At 53.8% G+C, this 22823-nt stretch overlaps 6 protein-coding genes across 6 annotated transcripts; 3 read left to right on the forward strand and 3 right to left on the reverse strand.

Annotated features, from left to right (window-relative positions):
• Positions 1-410: 410 nt before the first annotated feature.
• Positions 411-2669, forward strand: LOC112899593 (aldose 1-epimerase-like). Its single transcript, XM_025968122.1, has 4 exons — positions 411-642; positions 789-838; positions 1523-1646; positions 1737-2669. Exons 1-4 carry the CDS (start codon positions 450-452, stop codon positions 2471-2473), a joined length of 1104 nt encoding a protein of 367 aa, XP_025823907.1. The 5' UTR covers positions 411-449; the 3' UTR covers positions 2474-2669.
• Positions 2670-2830: 161 nt separating this feature from the next.
• Positions 2831-6329, forward strand: LOC112899596 (aldose 1-epimerase-like). Its single transcript, XM_025968124.1, has 4 exons — positions 2831-3984; positions 4078-4127; positions 5275-5398; positions 5486-6329. The coding sequence occupies exons 1-4, from the start codon at positions 3804-3806 to the stop codon at positions 6220-6222; spliced, it is 1092 nt and encodes a 363-aa protein (XP_025823909.1). The 5' UTR covers positions 2831-3803; the 3' UTR covers positions 6223-6329.
• Positions 6330-7817: 1488 nt separating this feature from the next.
• Positions 7818-10302, forward strand: LOC112900466 (aldose 1-epimerase-like). The gene is made up of 4 exons (XM_025969329.1): positions 7818-8097; positions 8195-8244; positions 9181-9304; positions 9404-10302. Exons 1-4 carry the CDS (start codon positions 7923-7925, stop codon positions 10141-10143), a joined length of 1089 nt encoding a protein of 362 aa, XP_025825114.1. The 5' UTR covers positions 7818-7922; the 3' UTR covers positions 10144-10302.
• Positions 10303-10366: 64 nt separating this feature from the next.
• Positions 10367-11490, reverse strand: LOC112900727. The gene is made up of 3 exons (XM_025969543.1): positions 11383-11490; positions 10711-10773; positions 10367-10486 (listed from the first exon to the last, which is right to left on the reverse strand). The coding sequence occupies exons 1-3, from the start codon at positions 11488-11490 to the stop codon at positions 10367-10369; spliced, it is 291 nt and encodes a 96-aa protein (XP_025825328.1).
• A 647-nt stretch (positions 11491-12137) lies between these two features.
• On the reverse strand, positions 12138-13902 carry LOC112901572 (pectinesterase-like). The gene is made up of 2 exons (XM_025970511.1): positions 12909-13902; positions 12138-12832 (listed from the first exon to the last, which is right to left on the reverse strand). The coding sequence occupies exons 1-2, from the start codon at positions 13900-13902 to the stop codon at positions 12138-12140; spliced, it is 1689 nt and encodes a 562-aa protein (XP_025826296.1).
• A 1751-nt stretch (positions 13903-15653) lies between these two features.
• Positions 15654-22504, reverse strand: LOC112898735 (ABC transporter B family member 19-like). Its single transcript, XM_025967013.1, has 10 exons — positions 21953-22504; positions 21795-21849; positions 21525-21700; positions 21242-21442; positions 20552-20811; positions 20152-20468; positions 19850-20073; positions 18790-19609; positions 18465-18706; positions 15654-17220 (listed from the first exon to the last, which is right to left on the reverse strand). The coding sequence occupies exons 1-10, from the start codon at positions 22220-22222 to the stop codon at positions 16012-16014; spliced, it is 3774 nt and encodes a 1257-aa protein (XP_025822798.1). The 5' UTR covers positions 22223-22504; the 3' UTR covers positions 15654-16011.
• Positions 22505-22823: the final 319 nt, after the last annotated feature.

The following is a 22823-nucleotide window of genomic DNA, read 5'->3' on the forward strand; positions in this document are numbered from 1 at the left end:
CGCCGTAAACAATGTCTGATCCACGAGCGACGGGGCTCGCCGTACACGCTCGCAACCGGCGGCAACCCGAAGACAACCTCACCGGAAGGACGGGCTCCGGGGGGCTCGCCGGACTGATCGATGGGCACGGCGAGATACCGGACAACGGGCAGCTGCCGGTGTACGTCCGCATCCGCGCCGGCCGTGCCGAGAAAAAGATTGACCAAGTGCCGCTGCTGGCCTGCTGCTTCCAAATCCTAAGCATAACAAAAATCACACAAGAATATCGAAAATCTGAATTGAAAAAACAAAGACAGATTCAAAGCCGTCCGGAATTCCAGACCGTGCGAGCGCGTCGCGTACTGTCGCACGCGCACCCGTCTCTATATATTGGGCGATCGCTCGTTGCGGCAGCCTCACCGGCTCTGCCTCCGCAAGCTACCCCACGTCGAATCGTCGATTGGCCGGCCATGGCTAGGCCTAGCCGCCGCCAGCTGCTCCTCGCGACGCTGTGCGTCGCGGCGTCCCTGCTGGGCGCACAGGCCACCGGCGCCGACGCGAGGACGGCGGCCGGCGTGTACGAGCTCAGGGTGGGGGATTTCTCCGTCAAGGTCACCAACTGGGGCGCCAGATTAGTGTCCGTTGTTCTCCCTGACTCGAAAGGTACCTGCAGCTCGATCTCTTCCTGCTGCCGCCTCTGCAATTCTGCATGCGCTGATGTGGTCAGGTCCGGCCATTGTCGCTGGAATCCTCATCCTCCCATTGGCAACCAGTCCAGGCTTATTAAGTTCAGGTTCGTCGTTTTGCAGGGAACTTGGCTGATGTCGTCCTCGGCAAGGACACCATCGCTGAATACGTTGTAAGATCAGCAGAAGCCCCCTGTTTAATTCTTTCCCTCTGCTCGTCCATGATATCTTTCCTCTGCATTGCATTCGGCTTCTGTTTGATGAACCGGATTTAGAACCGTGTAGCACATCCTAGCTACTTGCTTCACTTCTCGAGACTTTCCCTGGCTGGTTCAGAGCTCGTCTAGCTACGAACTGCCCAATTTTCTAGATCGGCAGATTTTGCATCCAGTTGCTCTCCAAATCCACTAACTTGAATATCTTAGCTAAGTAGTGCCTAAAACTCTTCGTTACACGATGCAATCATTCTAGTCCCTTTTTCCTGAAGTTATACTAGTTCAAGCACGACATGGTCAGAATTTGGAAATTCACAGGCATGAGCTAACATGTTCGGCCACCAACCAAACTTTTTGAAAAAGGGAGCTACAAGCTGCCAACCTCTCGAGATGGAAGAAAATGATATTGCATTATTGTGGTGTCCAGATGGCACGCTCCATCATTATCTTCCCCTAATTTAGCGCTGACAGAGATCCTGCAGATACTCGAGATCAGGCCTGTGCCGATACGCATCATGTGGATGGCACGCTGCTGAATCTCTCAAGCTGATGCATCATGCATGGGTGTTCCCTACTTTCCTCCTCTTGCACTGGCTCTCACATCAAGTTGTTCCCTGCATCTTTGCTCCTGACACGACGCAGAACGACACCTCCTACTTCGGCCCGATCACCGGCCGCGTCGGACAGAGGATATCGCGGGGGCGCTTCGTCCTCGACGGCGAAGTCTACCACCTCGAAAGAAACGATGGCAGGAACACGATTCACGGTGCCTGCTCTAACTGCTCAGAAATAACCCCGCGGCATGGCCATGACCTGACCAACTTGACCTGCTACCGTTCTGTTCGTCTCTATTCAGGTGGCGGCACGGCATTCAGCAGAAGTGCCTGGACGGTGAAGGAGTACGTCGGCGGCGGCGACTCGCCGCGCATCACCTTCTTCTACCGCAGCTTCGACGGGGAGCAGGGCTTCCCGGGGAGCCTGGACGCCTACGTGACGTACAGGCTGTCGAGCCCGTACACGCTGGGCGTGCACATGAACGCGACGGCGCTGGACAGGGCGACGCCCGTGAACCTGCTGCTGCACGCGTACTGGAACCTGGGCGGGCACGGCGCCGGCGACGTCCTCGGCCACACGCTCCGGCTCTTCGCGTCGCGGCACGCGGTGCTGGACGAGGAGCTCCTCCCGTCGTCGGGGCGCGTGGAGCCCGTGGCCGGCACGCCGCTGGATTTCCGGGCGCCGACTCCCATCGGCGCGCGCATCCGCCAGGTCACCGGCGGCAGGGTCGTCGGGTACGACGCCAACTACGTCATCGACGGCGAGCCGGAGGGCATGCGGCCTGTCGCGCACGTGCAGGACTGCGCGTCCGGCAGGGCGGTGGAGCTGTGGGCGAACCAGGCGACCGTGCAGCTCTACACGGGGAACTGGCTGAACAACACAAAGGGGAAGGATGGCAAGGTGTACAACCAGTACGCGGGGTTCACCCTGGAGACGATGGGGTACGTGGACGCCGTGAACCACCCCGAGTTCCCGTCGCAGACCCTGCTGCCCGGTCAGGAGTACAAGCACGACATGGTCTTCAAGTTCTCCTTCTAGGTACATCGGATTTTGGTTTTATTTGGTGCACTACATGCACATTCAAGGTCTTACTCGTTAGCTATTTTGAAGAGGGTAAAATCTAATTAATTTACACCCTCCAACAATTGTCAGAGTACGGATCTGAAATTCTATATCCTGAAATTATGCGAACTTTATAACTATTATAAAACCAATAAAAATTTACCGGCTCCAACTCAGTGTAAGGAAAATGGTCCAATTAGATCATTATTGTGATTTTGGTGATTAAGTGACAATATAGTCAATGGACTAATAAATGAGCTCCTATTTGTAGGATTTTTAGATCTCATAGATAAAGTCCAATTCATAACTAAGATATCCAAATCACAGCCAAGAGACCTAAGCTATAGTAAAAATTTAGAGAATATTTTTAGGTCATCTAATTGACTCACAGCTAGCATGAATTGGATAAGTGACAGCATGAAAAGAAGCGTCGGCGATGGGGTGAAAAATCAATAGGTCGGTGCATGCAGAATTGCAACGACGACCAAGTGCAGAAAAGTCATTCGGTACCGGATCATTTGACACCTTGAAGATAGGCGTCCACAGTTGTTCTGGTGTTATGCTGGTTTTGGATAAAAATGCTATCATCACCGGATGATTCGACACTACTGAAGAAGGCGTAAGCGCAAGTGTGATTTGATTACTTAGAGAGCATGTGTGACAGAATATTTTGAGCAGAACGAAGAAGGATAAGAAAGAAAAAACACAGGAGTCGAAAAGCCCAGGCCGAGATAGCCGCGGCGCCGAGCACATTGGCACGCTACTGGCGCTGCATCTCCAATTACCCCCATTGGTTTCAGTTCCAAGAGAGAGTAATCCCATTGCACGTCAGCTCACCCACCTTGGCCTGGCGCTGGAGCTGGAGCTGGCCGTGCCGGCGAGCGCAAGCATGCAACCGGCGGCAAGCCGGCCAGACCCTCTCACCAGGAAAGACGCCGGACATGAGAGATGGGCACGGCGAGGCATAGGCGCGTAGGGATCGGAAAGTGAAACCTGCTGCCGAAACGTTTGACCAAGGGCTGCTTCTAGTAGATCTTAAGCATAACAAAGACCACACATATCCGATAATACTATGTCATCACTGCCAAAAAAGAACACAAAGACCCCTTAATAATACGAAAACATAGTATATATTATTGGAAAAATAGACGGATTCAAAGTGTCCAGATCATCCAAGCACGTTGCGGTTTCGACATATCCATCTACATTAGGCAGCCTTCATTCCACCAGAGGTCTCGATCCTCCTCCGGCACCTTCCTATCTGCTCCATTCTGTTAGCTAGCTAGCTAGAGTCAACTGGCTGGCAATGGCTAGGTCTCAGCTTCTTCTCGCGCTGCTGTGCCTCGCCGCCTCCCTGGGCGCGCAGGCCGCCGGCTCCGGCGGGAGGAAGATGGTCGGCGTGTACGAGCTCAGGATGGGGGATTTCTCCGTCAAGGTCACCAACTGGGGCGCCAGGCTGATGTCCCTCGTCCTCCCCGACTCCAAAGGTAGATACAGCCGCGCGCCTCCATTCCCGCCGCCCTGATTCTTCTTTCGTTGCGAGAGGATCATCTTAGCTTCAGGCTCCATGTTTTTTGCAGGGAACCTGGCTGATGTCGTCCTTGGCAAGGACACCATCGCGGAGTACGTTGTAAGATTCTTACCTTTCTACAGCATATCATGCCGGATTGTTGCTGATTTCAGATTTGTGTTAGGACAATGCAAAGCATAACGAAGGTCCTCCCTTCTTGCTTGCTTAGTCAAAACAAGTTTTTGTTGATGTGGTTCTAGTCTAAACTAGCACAGGAGACTGCATACCACGACCGGGAGAACTTTCCAAGCTCATCCCGCCGCCAACCAAATAATAGTCAGAAAAGCCTATCCACAAGCTGTCAAGCTTTAATTTGAGCTGATGCAAAATGATAGCCCTCGTTGTCGTTAATAGAAAGGGAAAAAATTGCAAAAACCACCCTTATGTCATCCTGATTTTGATATTCCACCCATGAGATGTTTTGTTGCAAAGACCCACCAGGTTTTGTTGTAAATACCATCCCATCACACATGCACTCTGCCAATTCTGTCCATTTTTACTAATGTGGAGCTTTTGAGAGCCTTTACAGAACTACAGAAGTTCTGAAATTGTTTTTAGTTTTTCCACCAAAGGCATCACGATTGAAAGCTTAAGCGTGACTACACTAATTTTCATCGTAACACAAATAAGCATAGTACAAGCACCGGAACAAGCCAAGAGTGGAGCTAGAAAATGAAAGGATTAGGTTCATCTTCATGGTTTGATGGGTCATTAGCAGCTATGAACAGTGATTTTCTATTGAAATTGTTGGATTTTGTTGGGGTCAGCTGATCCCATTAGTATAACTTTGGATTTTGTTGGCTTTGCCCGTCGTGGCTCCATGTTGCCAAAAACAGATGAAATTTTGGCAAAGCAAATGTTCAGTGGGGCGGTTTTTGCAATGAAACCAAATATGGAGTAGGCATTTGCAACGTTATAACTTCCAAGGTGGAATCTCAAAAATGAAGTGACATATGAGTTGACTTTGAAATTTTTCCCTTATCGAAATAGTACCACCCTTTTGTTTCCCCTGGTTATCTAAGGCTAAAAGGTCCCGAAAACATTCGATATCATGTGTGTGTCAGCTAGCAACCTGCTGTGAGCAGAGAGCTCCTACATTTGAAATTCATAATGGATCCAGAATGGGTGTTTCGTTGTGCCTCTCACCCCAACTAATCTCCCCATCTCATGCTGTTTACGCGTTCAACTTGCCCTTCTTGCCGAGCAGAACGACACCTCTTACTTCGGCCCGATCACCGGCCGCGTCGGGCAGAGGATATCGCGGGGCCGCTTCGTCCTCGACGGCAAAGTCTACCACCTCGAAAGAAACGACGGCAGGAACACGCTTCATGGTATGGAAGCCTACACCCAGAGCAGCAGGATTGCCCGGCCAATGGCTCGATTCACTAACTTGCTGCTGCATCTGCCGCCTCATTCAGGTGGTGGCAGAGGGTTCCACAAGGTCATCTGGACGGTGGAGGAGTACATGCCCGACGGCGACTCCCCGTACATCACCTTCTACTACCGCAGCTTCGACGGAGAGCAAGGTTTCCCTGGGAACCTGGACGTGTACGTGACGTACAGGCTATCGGCGCCCTACACGCTGGGCGTACACATGAACGCGACGGCGCTGGACAGGGCCACGCCGGTGAACCTCCTGCTGCACACGTACTGGAACCTCGGCGGGCACGGCAGCGGCGACGTCCTCGGCCACACGCTGGGGCTCTTCGCCTCGCGGTACACCGTGCTGGACGTGGACCTCCTCCCGTCGTCGGGCCGCGTCGCGCCGGTGGCCGGCACACCCTTCGACTTCCGCGCCCCGACGGCCATCGGCGCGCGCATCCGCCAGGTCACGGGCGGCAAGGTCGTCGGGTACGACGCCAACTACGTCATCGACGGGGAGCAGGAGAGGATGCGTCCCGTGGCGCAGGTCCAGGACGGCGCGTCCGGCAGGGCGGTGGAGCTGTGGGCGAACCAGGCGACCGTGCAGCTCTACACGGGGAACTGGCTGAACAACACCAAGGGGAAGGACGGCAAGGTGTACAACCAATACGCGGGGTTCACCCTGGAGACGATGGGATACGTGGACGCCGTGAACCACCCGGAGTTCCCGTCGCAGACCCTATTGCCGGGCCAGGAGTACAAGCACGACATGGTCCTCAAGTTCTCATTCTAGGTGCACGGTTAAATTTGCAGGATTGTGCACATGCAAAGCACGGGCTGTAAAATGAGATCGTTGTTGGTGTTTGAAGGTGAAATAATGATCTCTGGTTCAGAGGAGAAGCACGCTTAGAAAAGAAAACCGGGCTGGCGTAAACGGCATCCCTTAGGACTTGCCCGTGAATGAATTTTTTAAAAAAATTAACACATTTTTAACCACTAATCGTTGTCCGTTGTTTAATCCATCCAAGAACATACTTTTAAAACTAACTTTTTTATAAGCAAAGCTGAAGTGCGTAATTCGAAGAACCATGTTTCTCATACATAAGATTGTTCTTATATAAAAAAATACTCGACCTGCGGGAAGAAGAAACCTCCGAGCATTGAATAAGAGAAGATAACTCATGTAGACCAAAAAACTCCCGAACTCCTGCCCCACCCTTACACGGGGTGCTGTTACCCATGTAAGTGCGGGCCGGGACCTTCCATTCATGCTTTGGCGTGGAGGCAGGTGAGGAGATTTCTTTAACCTCAGAAATTCGCTCCCACCGGAAGTCGAAGTTAGGACCTGAGAAGTGCTACTGAGTCCATCTAACCAATCCGTCCGAAAAAAGTATAGCCTTTGACGAGATCTATGATTTTACTCAAGTCGCTAAGATGCTTCATAAATACTCTTTCAATTCTAAATTACAAGTAGTTTTAGATTTGTCCTAATTTAAATTTTTTAACTTTGATCGAATTTATAGAAAGAATTTAGAAATCAGACAACACCAAACTAGTTTTACCCATTTCACACTGCCACTAATCTATGTGATTTTTTTAAATTACGTTTTTATGGGACAGAGGGACTATATGGGAGTATATAGTTTTAGTAATTCCTAAAGCTCACTCGAGTGACAACTTGTTTTGCTTTATTTTTTTATAGTTTTTCCGGTGTATGACAGCGGCACCATGAATCTCGGGCCATGTTTCCAGAGCATGGGCCCGCAGGATATAGAATAAGGCCCACAATCACCAGGCATGCGCCCAGGCCTAAGGGCCCGTTTGGATCACAGCAAAATCAAAGGATTTTCGTAGGAATACAATCCATAGAAAAGGAAACACGCTGTTACCTTTGGAACGGAGGAAACCGCGATCCGTTCTGCAGGAAAGGAAACTACGGTGTGTATTTTACAGGAATCAAAAAATCCATTCCGAGTCAAAGGAAAGAAAGGCTCGCTCTTTCTCCGTCTCTGTCTCTCACGTTCTCTCTCCGTCTGGTTTCCTGCAATCCAAACAACAACAATTCTAGTTTCCTGTGTTTTGAATTCCTGTGGTTTTCTCATCTTCTTGATTGCTACCTTTTGCCCATTCCTACATTTTTTTCATTCCTTTATTCCAAACGGGGCCTAAAATATTCATCAGTCAACAAAAAAAAAAGTAGTTTCCCTGGTTCGAAATGTAAAAATAGTTTGTAAAAGGCAAAAAAAACACACGGAGAAGTGCGAGAATGCGCACGTGCGCTTGCATGCTGGCTGACCCATCCCAAGGCCCAAGCTTTGGACTTGGATCTGGAGCTTTCAAATCCACACCCACACGAACCTCGAGTCAAACCCCTCCAGATCATCTCTCTCTCTCTCTCTCTCTCTCTCTCTCTCTCTCTCTCTCTCTCTCTCTCTCTCCACCTAATCCTGTGTGCTCCTCGGCTAGCTAGCTAGCTAGGATTGTTGGCCGCCAATGGCGAGAGGTGAGCTCTTCCTGCTTGCGTTGCTGTGCGTCGTGGCGGGCTCCGCTCTGGCCGCGGACGCCAGGAAGACGGTCGGCGTGTACGAGCTCAAGAAGGGGGATTTCTCCGTCAAGGTCACCAACTGGGGCGCCACGATCATGTCCGTCATTCTCCCCGACTCCAGAGGTACGACGCTTGGTCCTAGCTAGGTTGACACTGCTCCTTTCTCGTTCACGCCACAGGCTTAATTAGTTTGAGGCCCGCTGCTTGTTTGATTTTGCAGGGAACTTTGCTGACGTTGTTCTTGGCCTGGACACCGTCGCTGAATACGTTGTAAGATCACCAAAGCCCTCGATTCGTTGTTTCGTTTCGTTGATGAACAGATTTGAGATCTGTCTCAGGAAATATTCAGCTTTAATTTTAGGGTGTGCGCGCAACGTCCCCTCGAAAGTGGTAGCAGCTTGCAAGGGGGTCTGATTTCGTTCGTTCGTCCACTCAAAAAGCTTGAAATGATTTTACATCCCTAGAATGTTCCTCTTCAAGGAGGCGGTGTGCGCACGCGCACACACACAAGGTAGAGGTGTACTCCAATAATTCGACCTACCTTCTTACTAACTAGCACGGCGTGATTTTCTGTTGAACAGTACTACCCAGTAAGCTTGCCCACGGGGTTCATGACTCAATTAACTACCATCATGTCCACAATGTACTTTGTTTTTTGTTGTTGTGCTGATAACAACAATACAATATGTTTAAGATCGATAATCTTCCATGCTGATATGATCATGACAGTTTCTTACATTTTCCAGTTGTTCGGCTAACCTGGGCCTTTAATGGCGGGTATTAATCAGATGAGACATGAGAGGGGAGCGAGTGAACAAGAACGTGGAGCAGATAAGGTCGGGAGATTAATTAGATGGGTTGTTGGGGCCTGGTGGGTACTAAAATATGCTTTTATTTATGGACAGAGTTTAAACGCCAAGAATGCTTATTTTGTTGACAGGGGAGTGATGGGAGTATTTTTTTTATCGAAGAATTGTCCTAATAAAACGAAATAAACCTTACATTGGCAAAGTTTAGCCATATCTATATTAGGAGTAAAAGATCTTGCAAATATTCGACATCATGTGCTCTACGCCTAGCAAGATATGAGATCATGCTGCTATATTTCAAGTCGGGCATTCCCAGTAATAAGAAAAAATAAATTAAAGACGGGTGTTAATTTCTTCCTGCCTCATGCTCCCATGCAAACTTGCTCCTGCCGCGCAGAACGACACTTCTTTCTTCGGCCCGGTGGCCGGCCGCGTAGCACAGCGGATAGCCCGCGGCCGCTTCGTCCTCGATGGCAAAGTCTACCACCTGAACATCAACGATGGCCGGAATACGCTTCAGGGTATACGCCGCCTGCCACAGGATTATCAGTAACCGGATGTTCTGCTCAGAAACAATCGGAATTGACTTGAACCAAATGATTTGTTCGTTTATTATTCAGGCGGCGGCAGAGGATTCCACAAAGTCATCTGGACGGTGAAGGAGTTCGTCGGCGCCGGCGACTACCCGTACATCACCCTCTACTACCGCAGCTTCGACGGCGAGCAGGGCTTCCCGGGGAACCTGGACGTGCACGTGACGTACCGCGTGGCGGGCCCGTACGCGCTGGGCGTGCACATGAACGCGACGGCGCTGGACAAGGCGACGCCGGTGAACCTCCTGCAGCACACGTACTGGAACCTGGGCGGGCACGGCGCCGGCGACGTCCTGGGTCACACGCTCTGCCTCTCGGCGTCGCGGTACACCCCGCTGGACGGCGAGATGCTCCCGTCGTCGCCGGGCCGCGTCGCGCCCGTGGCCGGCACACCCTTCGACTTCCGGGCGCCAGCGCCCATCGGCGCGCGCGTCCGCCAGGTCACGGGCGGCCGGGCCGTCGGGTATGACGCCAACTACGTCGTCGACGGGGAGCCGGACCGCATGCGGCCCGTGGCGGCGGTGCGGGACGGGGCCTCCGGCAGGGCGCTGGAGCTGTGGGGCAACCAGCCGTGCGTGCAGCTCTACACGGCCAACTGGCTCAACCGCACCAGGGGGAAGGCCGGCGAGGTGTACGACCGCTACGCGGGGCTCTGCCTGGAGACGCAGGGGTACCCCGACGCCGTGAACCACCCCGAGTTCCCGTCGCAGACCCTGAGGCGCGGCCAGGTGTACAGGCACGACATGGTCTTCAAGCTCTCGTCCTGAACGCAGCATGATTGGGTGTTGGGCTGTGTACTGCTGTACTGTGCACAGGCAGGCGTGGCATGTAAAATCAGCTCATTGTTGGTGTTCGGAGGGCAAAATAAAGCTCGCCCCATCTCAGTTCAGTTGTAACTGGATTCAACTGAAAATGCTACACTGTTATTCCGCTCCTGACGAGCAGCAGCAGCAGCAGTCACGCGCGCACGCAGTCCTTCGTCCGTCCATCTCAGTTCTTCGGCGAGGGCTGCACCGCGGCGTCGTTGGGCTTTGCGTCAGTGGTGTTTGGAGGCATCGTCGCGGCCTCCACCTTCTCCCCCAGCAGATGGCCAGCTTCGGCCTCAGAACCCTGCAGACAGGTTCACGAGAAGGTTGCGGACGACATAGCAGCACTTCAGCAATGCTGACAAAATATCTTCACGAAGGCTGGCATTGCCATGTAAAACAACATCCGCCGTGCCAAAGTTCAAGTTTAATTCCAAAACTACAAGATATCAAGAGGGAAAGAGAATGTTTGATGCTCAGTTTATTTTAGTGAACTACTGAAATGTAAAATGACTGTAATGGTAGTACCTCGGTGAAAATCTTGAAGGCCTCTTCTGGGGACTTGGTGTTCAGGATTTTCAAAGCTTGCTCCTGTGCCAAACAAGTCAAAACCGTGGTAAATAGATCTCCAAACTCCCAAAGAACCCAAGCTAGTCAGACAGTAGTAAATAGATGCTCCGGATAAACCTGACGAGCCAATCAATACTGTGTACCGAAGCCAATGCAGTACGCACGTCACAGAAGCTCATTGCAATTCGACGGTAACAAGAAAAGAAGACCATACTGGCTTCTGTGCCTCCACATGCTACATTGTATACCCTTATTACCAATTTTTCCAAAGAACTATAGAATTCAATACATTGGATTAGGAATGGAGCTTTGCACAAATTTGGGTGTAAATTTCAAGGATAGTTTTATATTGTTTGAGAGGCATCTCAGATCGATTCTATTTCCCCGCTTTTCTCTTCATATATTGATATATTCCATTTCAAGGATTTTTCTGTTTGGGTGCATCAAATTCTCTAAACATGTATTCCATTACTGTTGAAAGATGAACAGTATCAGTGTTAAAACACCCATCCACAGTTGCACAATCTAGATTAGATCAAGTTTCACTGAAATGGCATAAAAACTAGTTCTAAAAGAAGGCGTGAAATGCGACGCATACAAAGGGGCAAGCAGGTACTGTACCAAACATACCCTAGCATGCTTGATTTCCTTGCTGGACAGGGTGGGCGCCTCCAGAAGACCACCGGAGAGGTAGCAATCCACGCTGCCAAAGGTGTCCTGCCTCTCGATGGAGCTCATCCTCCCTATCCTCGGACGAGAGGAGGGGACGATGTAACGACTGGAGTTTCTCTTTCGTTCGTGAAACTAGCACAGGAAGAACCGAAGAAGGTTAACACACAAGACCAGGAGGACAAAGCTCTTTTTGTAGGAGCCGGAGGCGAGTGAGACGGCAGTGGCTAGTGGGTGAGATCACGCAAGCCGGTGGCTGACACGCGTCCTGTTGGGTGGCCTGGATTCCCTTCTCCCCTCAAGTTCATTGCGCTTCTCATTCTCTGACGTTTTGGGTGTCACGCGGTAGAGGACGGACGAGTGCGAGAGCGCATGAGAGTTAGGCGAGGCGTAAAGCCTTTGCTTGCATTGGGTGTTTGTTTGGAATTGCAGTCAATCCCCACTATAATCACAAAATCAGTGGATTTTTGGAAAAAGCAACACCAGGAAATGTCACTACAACAATTCACCAAAAGGCATTTACTTTACTGAAAATTTTCATCAGGAGAAAAACTCAGGAACAGCCGTAGGAAATGGGGAAAAAAGCAAAGAAAAGTGATAAAAGAACAAGCGTTAGCCCTCCTGTCCTGCGACACAAACATGCACATGTCGATCACCCCACTATCTTGCGCTGTGTTCCGCCATGCGCGCCACGCACTCGTCATCGTCAGCCTCAATCAGAACTTGAACCCGAGGATGTTGGGCGTGCCGGTGAACTTGAGCCACATCGCGCCGTCGATGAACGGCCCGGCGGTGAACTGTGCGGCCTCCTGCCGCGTGATGACGCGGAACCCCGGCCACTTGACCCTCATGCTGGTGCCGGCGCCGGGGCCGCGGTTGTTGTACTCGGCGTAGTAGAGCGTCTTGATCCCGAAGTCGCCGTTCCAGGGCATGTACCCCTCGGGCTTGATGAAGTCGGCGATGGTGCTCTCCATGATGACGAGGCGCGAGAACTCCTTCCAGGGCCGGCCCAGGTAGGAGGGGATCTTGAAGCGGTCGGGGAAGAGCTTCTGGTCCGGCACCAGGCGGCAGTTCTGGATGACGAGCCCGGACTTCATGTTGGGGTCGGTGCGGCCGTGCGCGGTCACCGAGTTCTGCTGGTTGTCCATGGGCCGCCGCGTGATGATGAGGCAGTTCTGGAACACCGCCGCCGAGTTGCCGAAGATGAAGTCGATGGTCCCGGAGATGACGCAGTTGCGGAAGAACTGGCGCCGGGCGTGCACGTACAGCGTGTCCTGGAACGCGTCGAACCGGCAGTTGTAGAAGGCCGCGAGGTCGCCCTGCACCCGGAGCGCCACCGCCTGGTGCCGCTCCGCGCCGGCGGTGTTGTGGAACCCCATGTTCTTGCAGATGAACCCGGACGCCTCGATGGCTGCCAGCCAACTTCGGTTATAGTACTAGAAGAAGAGTTGCTTATTATATAGTATAGAAAGAAAACGTTGGCTCACAGAAGGTGGCGGTCTTCATGGTGGTGATGCCGTCGGCGAAGCTCTTGCGGCCGGTGACACGGCTGCGCTTGGGCCCGTCGCCGAACATGAAGATGTTGACCTTGTCCTTGGGGATCATGACGATCTCGTCGTAGAGGCCGGCCTTCACGTAGATGACGTACCTCCCCGTGTAGGCCTTGGGCATGGCGTTTATGGCCTGCTGGATGGACTTGAACTGGCCGCTGCCGTCCTGGGCCACCACCGCGTTCGGCTTGGGCTGGTTGCCCGCCGCCAGCAGCTTCCTCTCCGGGGACCTCATCCACACGGGGAAGCCCTTCTCGTCCTGCTCCGACAGCAGGCGGCGCCGCGAGTCCTTCTTGAACATGTCCAGGTCGATCTTCTTGAGGAGCCCGCCGAGGCTGTTGGTGATGGCGAGCGCGTTGCTGCTGAGCTCGGTGGCGTTGCGCAGCACGGTGTGCATGTCGGCCCTGAGCTTCTCGTCGACGAAGCCGTCGATGCAGGTGTCCATGAACGTCATGACGCCGGTGAGCCAGGTCTCGAGGTCGTCGGAGCGGCTGAAGAGCACCTTGATGTCGCCGCCGGCCATCTCGAGCATGCCCTTGAGGTCGTCGACCGCGTCCTCGAGGAGGTTCTTGCAGTCCTCGCGCGCGCCCTCGGTCATGGAGTCCTTGGCCTTGGCCTCGCCGATGGCCTTGGAGTGCTCCACGGCCGACTTGACCGACTCGAGCGCCACCTTGGCGACGCTGTGGAACACGTCCTTGGGGTTCTCCGTGCCATTGTTGCCCTGCGAGAGCGTCTTCTCGCACGACTCCTTGTACAGCGTCGGCGCGCACAGCGACTTGACCGACTTGCCGGAGGTGGCGAGGGAGGCCTCCCCTGGGACGGTGAAGTTGTCGCCGGCCTTCTTGCCGGAGCGGGTGACGGTGGCCACCACGCCGACGACCACCGCCACGACGAGGATCGCCGACAGGCCACCTAGGAGAGCCTTTGACATCTTGGGCCGGAGGCTTGCCGTTGAATCGGAGGAGCCGCCGATTTATAGCAGCGGCCCGGAGGACGACAGTGGCTGGCTGCGCACGGACGTTTGTGTGGCGGGCCGTGTTCCTTGGGAGTCATCGTATTTTGACGTCAGGAAGAGCGTCGTCTATTTGAGGTCTTGTGGCCCAGGTCAACGGCTCCCGTTCTGGATTGATGCAAATTTGCATGGTTCTTGTCTGTGTTCATAGCTGACCACGGTCTTGTAGCACCGTTCTAAAACGGGCTGTGCTACTTTTGGACGACGACAAAACGGTGTTACGATGATATGATCAACCTACATTCAACGAGTGGTCATGGAGATCTTAGCTAAACATGGGTGGATGTTTATTGAGCTTTGTGCTTCTCCATTCGCTTAAGCTGCATGAATCATTTACTATTTGTTTGGATACGACGTGGCTGCTTGCTGGCATTCCACTGTAGCGCTGTTGGCTAAGAGACGAGTCGGTAATAAATGCTTGAGTGCATAATGCAAAGGGTGAAAAATATGTGCTCTTTTTTTTTTACGAAAAAACACTGAACATAGTAGAAAGGCACATACATATGCATAATTGCTCAACACCTAAACACTATGGTTAATTGACTATCTTTGGATTTTGATTGGTCGATGCTCTTCCAAGGTGTAGGCGAGATTTTGGGTTTTGAGTTTGAGGCTCCATGGCTATTGGGGGGGCGCAATGGCAAGCTGCATGCAGTGGAGAACGAGTGGTCTTAGAGATGCAATTAGATATCCAATTGTGTTATTCAGGAATTAATTACGCGGCATGCTATTTTAATTAATTTCTCTCCCTTTAACTAATTATGCATGTGGCATGCTATTTTTATTCATTCTAAAAAATCTCGGTTGACCCAAGGGGCGCAAAACAAGTTGAACTTGCATGCTTGGGCTGAACAGAAAGGAAGAAGAAAATATCCGTGAGTCGTGCGATGCGGATGCAACATCTGATCGAGATCCGCAGACTGAAACTTGAGGGGATGTTTGGATCAGCTATAAATCATAAAAATCTCGATTAGGGGTATATATTATAAAGTTGGATACTTATTTTTAATCAAAAAAGTTGGATACTTATTAAAATCTGGGTTTGCAATAATCTAGGAGTTGTTTGGATCCCTAGAATATAATATAAGGTGGTGGATATTAAAAATCATCTGAGTTGTTTGTTGGATGGGCCAGCCTGCCAGAAATATGGCCCGATGCAACGGGGAGGCCGCCCGGATCCCCTGAACCGTCGCTTGCGGTGACGCTCGCCGTGGTCCCCTGTTGGTTGGCAGCCGCCGCCCTTCTCTGCAAGTCTTCGTGAAGTCCTCAAGCTAATTTCGGTTGGTCTTACGCTGTGGTTAGTTCAGTACTAAATAAAGGCTATTTATAAAACTTTTTGCATGGATGGGTTGTAAATCGCGAGACGAATCTAATGATGCTAATTAATCCATAGTTAAGCAATAGTTAGCGGATGGTTACTGTAGCATCACTGTTGCAAATCGTGGATTAAGTAGGCTCATTAGATTCGTCTCGCGATTTACAGCCCATCCATACAAAAAATTTTGTAAATAGACTTCATTTAGTACTTCAAATTAGCAAGATTCCTTTAAAAATTTTGCATTTACGGCTTTTTTGCGTTTACGGGGTGGAAACTAAACAGAGCCTTAGTTCTTCTGCGCAATTTTGAGGTTTCTCTGATCGTTTCTACTCTCTATTCAGACCTGCGTGCGTGTTGAATTGGGTCCCTTTATTCAGCAGACCTGAAGCTAATTTCACCGGTAGCAGCTCCTAGGATAGTGGCAAAGACGAATGAATCTTGGGTTCAGAACTTCAGATCGATTCGAAGCATGCGAATCCAAATGGGTCGAACATTTCATCTGAGAATTAGGATGATCTAAAATCGCCGGAGCCGCCAGCGCAATACAGCATCCCTCGTCGGCACAGTCCTGATCGTCGTTCACATCGAAACACGCCTTCCGGCCACGGCCGGGCCAGTGCCCGCCACGCCACACCGCCTTCTAGAGTATCTACACCAGCCGGGAGCTTTGCTCGCTCGAACGAGCGCTCACTACTAGCGGGAGAAATCAATCAGCCGTGGTGCAGCTGCAGCTGCAGCAGCCGCGAGTAGGCGCCGTCGGGCCTGGACACGAGGTCCCCGTGGCTCCCCTGCTCCACCACGCGGCCGTCCTGCACGACGGCGATGGAGTCCACGCCCCGGATGGTGGAGAGCCGGTGCGCCACCAGCACCGCGGTGCGGCCCTTCATGATGCGCTCCAGCGCCTCCTGCAGCACGCACTCGGACTCGGCGTCCAGCGCGCTGGTCGCCTCGTCCAGCAGCAGCACGGCGGGGTCCTTGAGCACCGCCCGCGCGATGGCGATGCGCTGCTTCTGCCCGCCGGACAGCTGCACGCCGCGCTCCCCCACGGGGGTGCGGTACCCGTCGGGGAGCGCGCTGACGAAGCCGTGCACGTTGGCCGCCCTGGCGGCCTCCACGACCTCCTCCTCCGTCGCGCCGTCCCGGCCGTAGGCGATGTTCTCCAGGATGCTGGTCGCGAACAGCACGGGCTCCTGCTGCACCAGCCCGATCCGGCGGCGCAGGGACTTGAGGTTCAGCCGCCGGATGTCCTTGCCGTCGACCATCACCTTGCCGGCGAGCGGGTCGTAGAAGCGCTCGATGAGCGCGATGACGGTGCTCTTCCCGGACCCGCTCGCGCCGACCAGCGCCTGGCTCTGCCCGGCCCGGATCCGCAGGCTGAAGTCCTTGAACACCATCACGTCGGGGCGCGTCGGGTACGCGAAGTCGACGTGGCGGAAGTCGATCTCGCCGCGCACCGACTCCACCTGCTCCGCGTCCGGGTCGTCCGGGTCGATGCGCGTCCGGCTGTTGAGGATGGCGAACACGGAGCGGATGGACTCCCCGCCGCGCACGATCTCCGGCGCGAGGCTGACGGTCTCGGCGACGGAGTTGGCGGTGATCACCAGGACCACGAAGACCTTGATGACCTTGGAGAAGGTGGAGGCGCGGGTGCGGACGAGGTGCGCGCCGAACCAGAGGATGAGCGCCTCGGAGGCGTACAGGGAGAGCTGGGAGAGGCCGAAGAGCGCGCCCGAGACCTGGCTGCGGCGGAGGCTGTGCGCCTGCGGGACGCGCAGCTCGCTGCAGAAGAGGGACAGGATCTTGTCCTGCGCGTTGAAGGCCGCCACCGTGCGGATGTTGCTCACGCCCTCCCCGGCGATCATGCTCGTCTTGGCGTGCGCCTTGGCGGTGTCCCCCGCGAAGCCCTTCATCGACAGTTGCTGCGACCAACCAAAGCACACACGAACAGTCGTCAGTCGGTCAGCCAGTAACCGTCATCCACAGCACAGAGACACAAGCTCCGACGTCGGCTGTCACCGCAATCATTTCGAAGCAAACAATGGCACGCACATGCGAATTGCAAGCCTGAAAAGGCAGGCAGGGGACGAGGGATTATACCAGCAACACCATGATTCAGCAGTGTGCATTGGTCAGAAAGTTCTGCCAGCCCATGGACCATGGCCCGTGGACGTCACTGAAAGCGAGCGAAGGACCATGGCGGCCTGGCTCGGTGGCTCCCATGCACGCCCAGCAGCAACACGAGCAGGCGTCACGCGATCTTTACGAATCACCGCAGCCAAAGCAAATTATTGCGAGCATGGCGCGAAAACGGCCATCCCGGCAACAGGAGTACAGGACACGGCCGCAGAGCCTGCGAGAGCGAGACGGCCATGTGCGCGGACTGCAAGCCGTAAAGCCGCCTGCCCCCCCCCCCCCCCCCCCGGCCCGTGGAGCAGCGCGCAGAGCCCCCAGATTCCAGTGCACGAGGCGTCCGTGCAGCCTCGCAGGCCCGAGGACGGGAGCGGGAGGACCACAGCTGCCACGGGCGACGAACCCTATCCACCATGGCGCCGTGCACGCACCCCGGCCCTCTCATCCTCATCACCCGGAAGACAAACACATCTGGGCAAGCAAAGCAGGCGGACGGAAGCTGCCGCCGCCAGCCGCGATAAATGGCGTGGCGCCTAAACGCTGTCGGGGGGCGTCGTTTGCGAGCAGTACAGCGAGTTCTACGAATAAGAACGCGCGCTTGCAGTTGCAGGTGGGATTAAGGAAGGGGTCGGCGGAGGACGGAGAGGAAGCCGAGCTTGCCAGCGAGCGCACATGTCGCGCGCAGTAATCAATCCATGGCAGCTGCGGCGGAGGCCGCGGCATGGGCCGCGGATCCTGGCATGGCATGACGTGCCCGTGAATTTAATTGCCCCCTCCTGTCCCCAACTGATCCAGACGCCCGCCCAGGTGCAACGGCTGCGTGAGGGAGCCCAGAACGGGGGCGGCAGCCGCGCAGGTGAGGGCGTCGTGCAAAGCGCTTGGTTGGGGATACAATAGCTCGGTCAACTTCCTTTGATCCAGCTAGGGTTGCTGACCGGAATCCTAAACCCAACTTGCAACTGGGATTGACGGCAACTGAACGGCCATGCGAGCTCAAGAAATTCAGTAGATGCAGTGTGTTCCGTTGTTTTACCTGGGCGAAATTGGCGAGGACGAGGAGGGGGAAGGTGATGAGGATGAGGAGGGCGACCCGCCACTCGATGATGAAGCCGACCACGAAGGACACGAGGAGGGAGGTCATGTTCTGCAGGATCACCGATATCCGCTCGGCGATGGCGGACTTCACGTCCGCGGCGTCGGTGGCGAGGCGGGCCGCCACGAGGCTGGAGTTGTTCTCCTCCTGATCGAACCATCCCACATCGTTCCTCAAGATCACTGCAAAAGAAAGCCTCGCACTGTCAGGCAATGCACATTGCACACAGAAGGCTGTAGGTGGAAGGAAAACATGTAATTCATACCGGCGAGCATCATCCTCCGCACCCTGGTGGTCAGATTTTCGCCCATGATGCTGAAGAAGTAGTGCTGGACGAGGTACGCAACAACGGCGTACAATCCCGTGCCGATGTAAATGAACACGTACTCCCTGGTCTTGCTCTCCATCTTGTTGGGGTTCCGGTAATAGAACACCTCGATCATGTTGCTCATCACAATGGCGAATGTCGGGCCGATAAACCCAGACAGGATGGACCCGATGGCGCCCAGTATGGTGTAGGGCCACTCCGGTGCGTTCAGCTTAAGGAGTTTGAAGAAGTAACCCCTCGGCGCTGGGTACTTCCGGTCATTGTCAGCGTTGGAAACCATCTCAATGCGACCGTCAGCGCCCGTGCTGTATGAGTAGCTCAGGTTCCTCAAGCTTCCTGACCTGAGGCTCAATGACCGAGTGGACAGGGAGTTGCTCAAGCGGGACGACCGGGACTTGCGGGTTGATGGGCATGCACGGTTTCTGGCCGTCTCTTGGAACCTTATAAGAGCAGCGTAAGCTCCTGAGCTTCCTTTGGCAAGGAGCTCATCATGAGTACCTGTCTCCACAACCTGCCCTTGCTGGATCACTGCGATCATGTCGACACACCTTATGGTTGATAACCTGTGTGCAACCACAACAGTGGTCCTGCCAACCATCAAGCGATCAAGGGCTTCTTGAACAATACTCTCTGAACCAGCATCGAGCGCACTAGTGGCCTCATCTAGGAGCAAAATCTTTGGATTCTTCAGCATCGCACGAGCAATGGCAATACGTTGCTTCTGACCGCCAGAGAGCTGAAGACCCCTCTCACCCACCTATGTTTTAAAAGGAAAGAGTTATTGATCATGCATTCAAGATGTTTGTATAACCTTCCAGTAATAGAATGTCCACAAGTAAGATGAAAACAACACAACTAACTGAAAAAATAGTTGCAATTTTAAAAGAAAACTGCAAAGTAGGTTCCATAACAATAAAGAAGTATTTTTAAATAAAATAATTGTATTGCAGGGCAGTAATAAACATATAATTAGAATAAAAGTAGAAGTAGAACCCACATGAGTGTTGTAGCCATTAGGAAGAAGAGCAATGAAGCTATGGGCATTAGCTGAAGTAGCAGCAGCCTCAACTTCAGCCATTGTAGCATCAGGCTTGCCATAAAGAATATTCTCAAGAATTGTAGTTGCAAAAAGCGCAGGCTCTTGATTCACCAAACCAATCTGATCCCTGAGCCACTTCAATTGCAGCGTTTTGATGTCCACATTGTCCAACAAAACTTGCCCTGCAACAACAATCATGATCACTTATTGCAAACTAAAAAGACTGACAACAACATAAGGTGTACTTTTTATCTACCTACCTTGATTAGGATCATAAAACCGCTCAATGAGAGCAACAACAGTGCTCTTTCCAGACCCACTGCCTCCAACAACCGCTGCAGTTTTTCCAGCGGGGAGGAAGAGAGAAAAGTCTCGGAAAATCATGACATCCGGGCGGGAAGGATAGCTGAAGGCCACTTCCTTGAATTCTATGTTGCCATGAACTTCATCGAGGCACCTTCCATCTGCCGTGTCCTGAACTATAGTTGGCCTCTGCCTTATCACTTCCAGCAGCTTGTAGCCGGCAATCTTCCCTTTGCTGAATGCTCCAAGATTTGAAAATGATTGCCCCAGGCTCCTGCAATCAACAAATAAACACATTGATTAGGATGGTTCAAGCTGCAAAACTATTAGAAAAATAAAGAGCGATTTAGTACTGACAGGCCGCCGACGATTGCCGAGAAAATTGCAGTGAAGGCCTTCCCTCCATCTGTCTGACCATTCCGGATGAACACGCCGGCATACCAGAACACCAGTGCCCATGACATACAAGCAATTCCGTAGGTGCAGCCAATGCCAAGCCCCTTGGCCATCCCGGCCTTGTACCCCAGCTTCAGGGTGTTCTGAATCGCCTCCGAGTACGAATTCAGGGCCTTGGTCTCCCCCACATAAGAGTAGACCGTCCTCACCTGGGCGATGGCCTATGCAACAAAAAGGTGGAAACCTCGGCATGAAAAATTGCTCACAAATTTGCATAAAAAAGGAGCAAGATGTCGCCTTTCCTACATTTGAGCTTGTCACCCGAAGAACAGGTACCCAAGTACAGCATGGGTGAGAAGAGAGCTACTTCATGAAAAGGTGCAAAACGACATGGACCGAGAGATTATCCATCGAAAAGGGCTGATTGGATCTAACAAGAAAGCCTGAAAGTATCCAAAACGACATCATATTGATGCCATGGCATGTGCCCAGCTACCTCAGCTGCATTGGACTCTTTGACCGGGACGAGCTAGAGCCCACACTCCACAGCCGTTCTCTTCCCCACCCAGCCATCTTGATTTGTTGGCATGGAAAGGAGTTTCCAGAAATAGTACGTGCCCGTATCAGTGGTTGGGGAAAGGGGGATGCTACCTGCTCGGCTATGATTCCGGCATTGGCGTACGAGTCCCGGCTCTTGGAGGTGAGGCCGGTGAGCGTGTACGCGTACAGCCCGCCGGCGAAGGCGATGCCCGGGATAACGGCGATACTGAGCAGCGCCAGCCGCCAGGCCGAGACGAACCCGACGACCAGCCCGGCCAGGAACGTCGCGAGGTAGTGGATGAAGTTGCCGACCTGCACCCATTATTCCATTTCAGTCCGTCAGATCTTTGGGCACGCAGGAGACACGAGCCGCCTGAGGTGACGGGTTGGTCACCTTCTCGCCAATGGCGTCCTGGACGAGGAGCGTGTCCGTGGAGACGCTGAAGACGACGTCGCCGGTGCGCGCGTCGGTGTCGAAGAAGCCCACGTCCTGCCGCAGCACGGCCTCCAGGTAGCGCCGCCGCAGCGCGCCCACCTGGCGCTCCCCCGTGTACATCCAGCACGCGATCTCTGCGCGGAAACAGAGCACGGGGTAAGACCAGGATGTCGCAGCGCCGGCAAGAACGGGCGCGGAGGGGCCGTGCGTGCAGGTCGAGATACCCACCCAGGTACGAGGAGGCGCAGACGACGAGGCCGAGGTAGACGAAGTAGAGCGAGTACTGGAGCGCACGGACGAAGCAAAGGCGTAAGAATCAGTATTCACTCATGGCAGCAGCAGCGGCAAGAAATCAAACAGCAAGCGAAGCTGGAACGGGTACGTGCCTTGGACACCTCGTCCGTCATGCGGCGGAGGTTGTGCTGGTTCTTTCCGAAGCCGTTGACGAGCTCGCCGAAGAGGAGGAAGAAGACGGGCATGGCGGCGCCGTGCACCACGGCGCCGGCGCTCCCGGCCGCCATGAGCAGCCAGTCCAGCGGGTCCGCGAAGCCGAACAGCTCGTGGAACGCCACGCTCTGCTCCGGCCGCTTCTTCACCGCCTCGCACCCACCGCCGCTGCAGCTCCCCGCCTCCGCCTTCCCCGCGTCCTCCGCCATTGCCGCGACGCCCTCTTCTCCGCTGGCCGGCTCTTCCCTCACGACACGAGAGGTGGCGCCCTCACCCTCACCGCCTTGGCATCGGATCTAAACACCCGCGGAGGCCGGCGTGGTAGGCTCGAGGCTCAAAAGCCGGTCCTCTTCTTCCTCCTCGAGCAGCACCCCGCTGCCCGCCTTTGATCTTATACCGCAGGCGAGCGCCACTGCCGTCGAAGAGTGCGTGGATTATTTTGGCCGGGCACTTGGCCTGGGCTTGCTTAAATTAAAAAAAAAAAAGCACGCTCCGTTCTTCGGGGCGAGTGAAGCAGGAGTGGCAGCGGGGTGGCAGCATAGGAGTTTGAGGTCGAGCTCGAGGGGGTCAGGTCACGCGCGGCGAGCGTAGGCTGCCGACGCGCCCCAGCGTCAGCCGGTCTCAGCGGAGCCGCGGACCGTTCGTCCGTTCCGGCGGTTTCCGGCGCGGTGCGGTGACCGCGCGGTGAGTGGAGCGGCACGTGAGAGCGGGCACCTCGCGACATTTCGGGCCTATTTGTCAGTGGCAGTAGAGTATTCACGGAACAGAACCCTCCGACATGTTGGCTTGGTGTACGCTGATGTATTGCAG

This window comes from Panicum hallii, chromosome 7, assembly GCF_002211085.1.
Source record: "Panicum hallii strain FIL2 chromosome 7, PHallii_v3.1, whole genome shotgun sequence".
Classification (NCBI taxonomy): domain Eukaryota; kingdom Viridiplantae; phylum Streptophyta; class Magnoliopsida; order Poales; family Poaceae; genus Panicum; species Panicum hallii.

Excerpts from the sequence above, each read along its gene's own strand:
- LOC112899593 (XM_025968122.1), top strand. The coding sequence starts at position 450 with ATGGCTAGGCCTAGCCGCCGCCAGCTGCTCCTCGCGACGCTGTGCGTC. Across the intron at positions 643-788 it reads TGTTCTCCCTGACTCGAAAG|GGAACTTGGCTGATGTCGTC; the intron begins GTACCTGCAGCT and ends GTCGTTTTGCAG. Across the intron at positions 1,647-1,736 it reads TGGCAGGAACACGATTCACG|GTGGCGGCACGGCATTCAGC; the intron begins GTGCCTGCTCTA and ends GTCTCTATTCAG.
- LOC112899596 (XM_025968124.1), top strand. The coding sequence starts at position 3,804 with ATGGCTAGGTCTCAGCTTCTTCTCGCGCTGCTGTGCCTCGCCGCCTCC. Across the intron at positions 3,985-4,077 it reads CGTCCTCCCCGACTCCAAAG|GGAACCTGGCTGATGTCGTC; the intron begins GTAGATACAGCC and ends TGTTTTTTGCAG. Across the intron at positions 4,128-5,274 it reads ACACCATCGCGGAGTACGTT|AACGACACCTCTTACTTCGG; the intron begins GTAAGATTCTTA and ends CTTGCCGAGCAG.
- LOC112900466 (XM_025969329.1), top strand. The coding sequence starts at position 7,923 with ATGGCGAGAGGTGAGCTCTTCCTGCTTGCGTTGCTGTGCGTCGTGGCG. Across the intron at positions 8,245-9,180 it reads ACACCGTCGCTGAATACGTT|AACGACACTTCTTTCTTCGG; the intron begins GTAAGATCACCA and ends CCTGCCGCGCAG. Across the intron at positions 9,305-9,403 it reads TGGCCGGAATACGCTTCAGG|GCGGCGGCAGAGGATTCCAC; the intron begins GTATACGCCGCC and ends TTTATTATTCAG.
- LOC112900727 (XM_025969543.1), bottom strand. The coding sequence starts at position 11,490 with ATGAGCTCCATCGAGAGGCAGGACACCTTTGGCAGCGTGGATTGCTAC. Across the intron at positions 10,774-11,382 it reads AGGAAATCAAGCATGCTAGG|GAGCAAGCTTTGAAAATCCT; the intron begins GTATGTTTGGTA and ends TGTTTGGCACAG. Across the intron at positions 10,487-10,710 it reads CCTTCAAGATTTTCACCGAG|GGTTCTGAGGCCGAAGCTGG; the intron begins GTACTACCATTA and ends ACCTGTCTGCAG.
- LOC112901572 (XM_025970511.1), bottom strand. The coding sequence starts at position 13,902 with ATGTCAAAGGCTCTCCTAGGTGGCCTGTCGGCGATCCTCGTCGTGGCG. Across the intron at positions 12,833-12,908 it reads CATGAAGACCGCCACCTTCT|CCATCGAGGCGTCCGGGTTC; the intron begins GTGAGCCAACGT and ends GTTGGCTGGCAG.
- LOC112898735 (XM_025967013.1), bottom strand. The coding sequence starts at position 22,222 with ATGGCGGAGGACGCGGGGAAGGCGGAGGCGGGGAGCTGCAGCGGCGGT. Across the intron at positions 20,469-20,551 it reads TCGGCAATCGTCGGCGGCCT|GAGCCTGGGGCAATCATTTT; the intron begins GTCAGTACTAAA and ends TGTTGATTGCAG. Across the intron at positions 17,221-18,464 it reads TCCTCGCCAATTTCGCCCAG|CAACTGTCGATGAAGGGCTT; the intron begins GTAAAACAACGG and ends GGTTGGTCGCAG.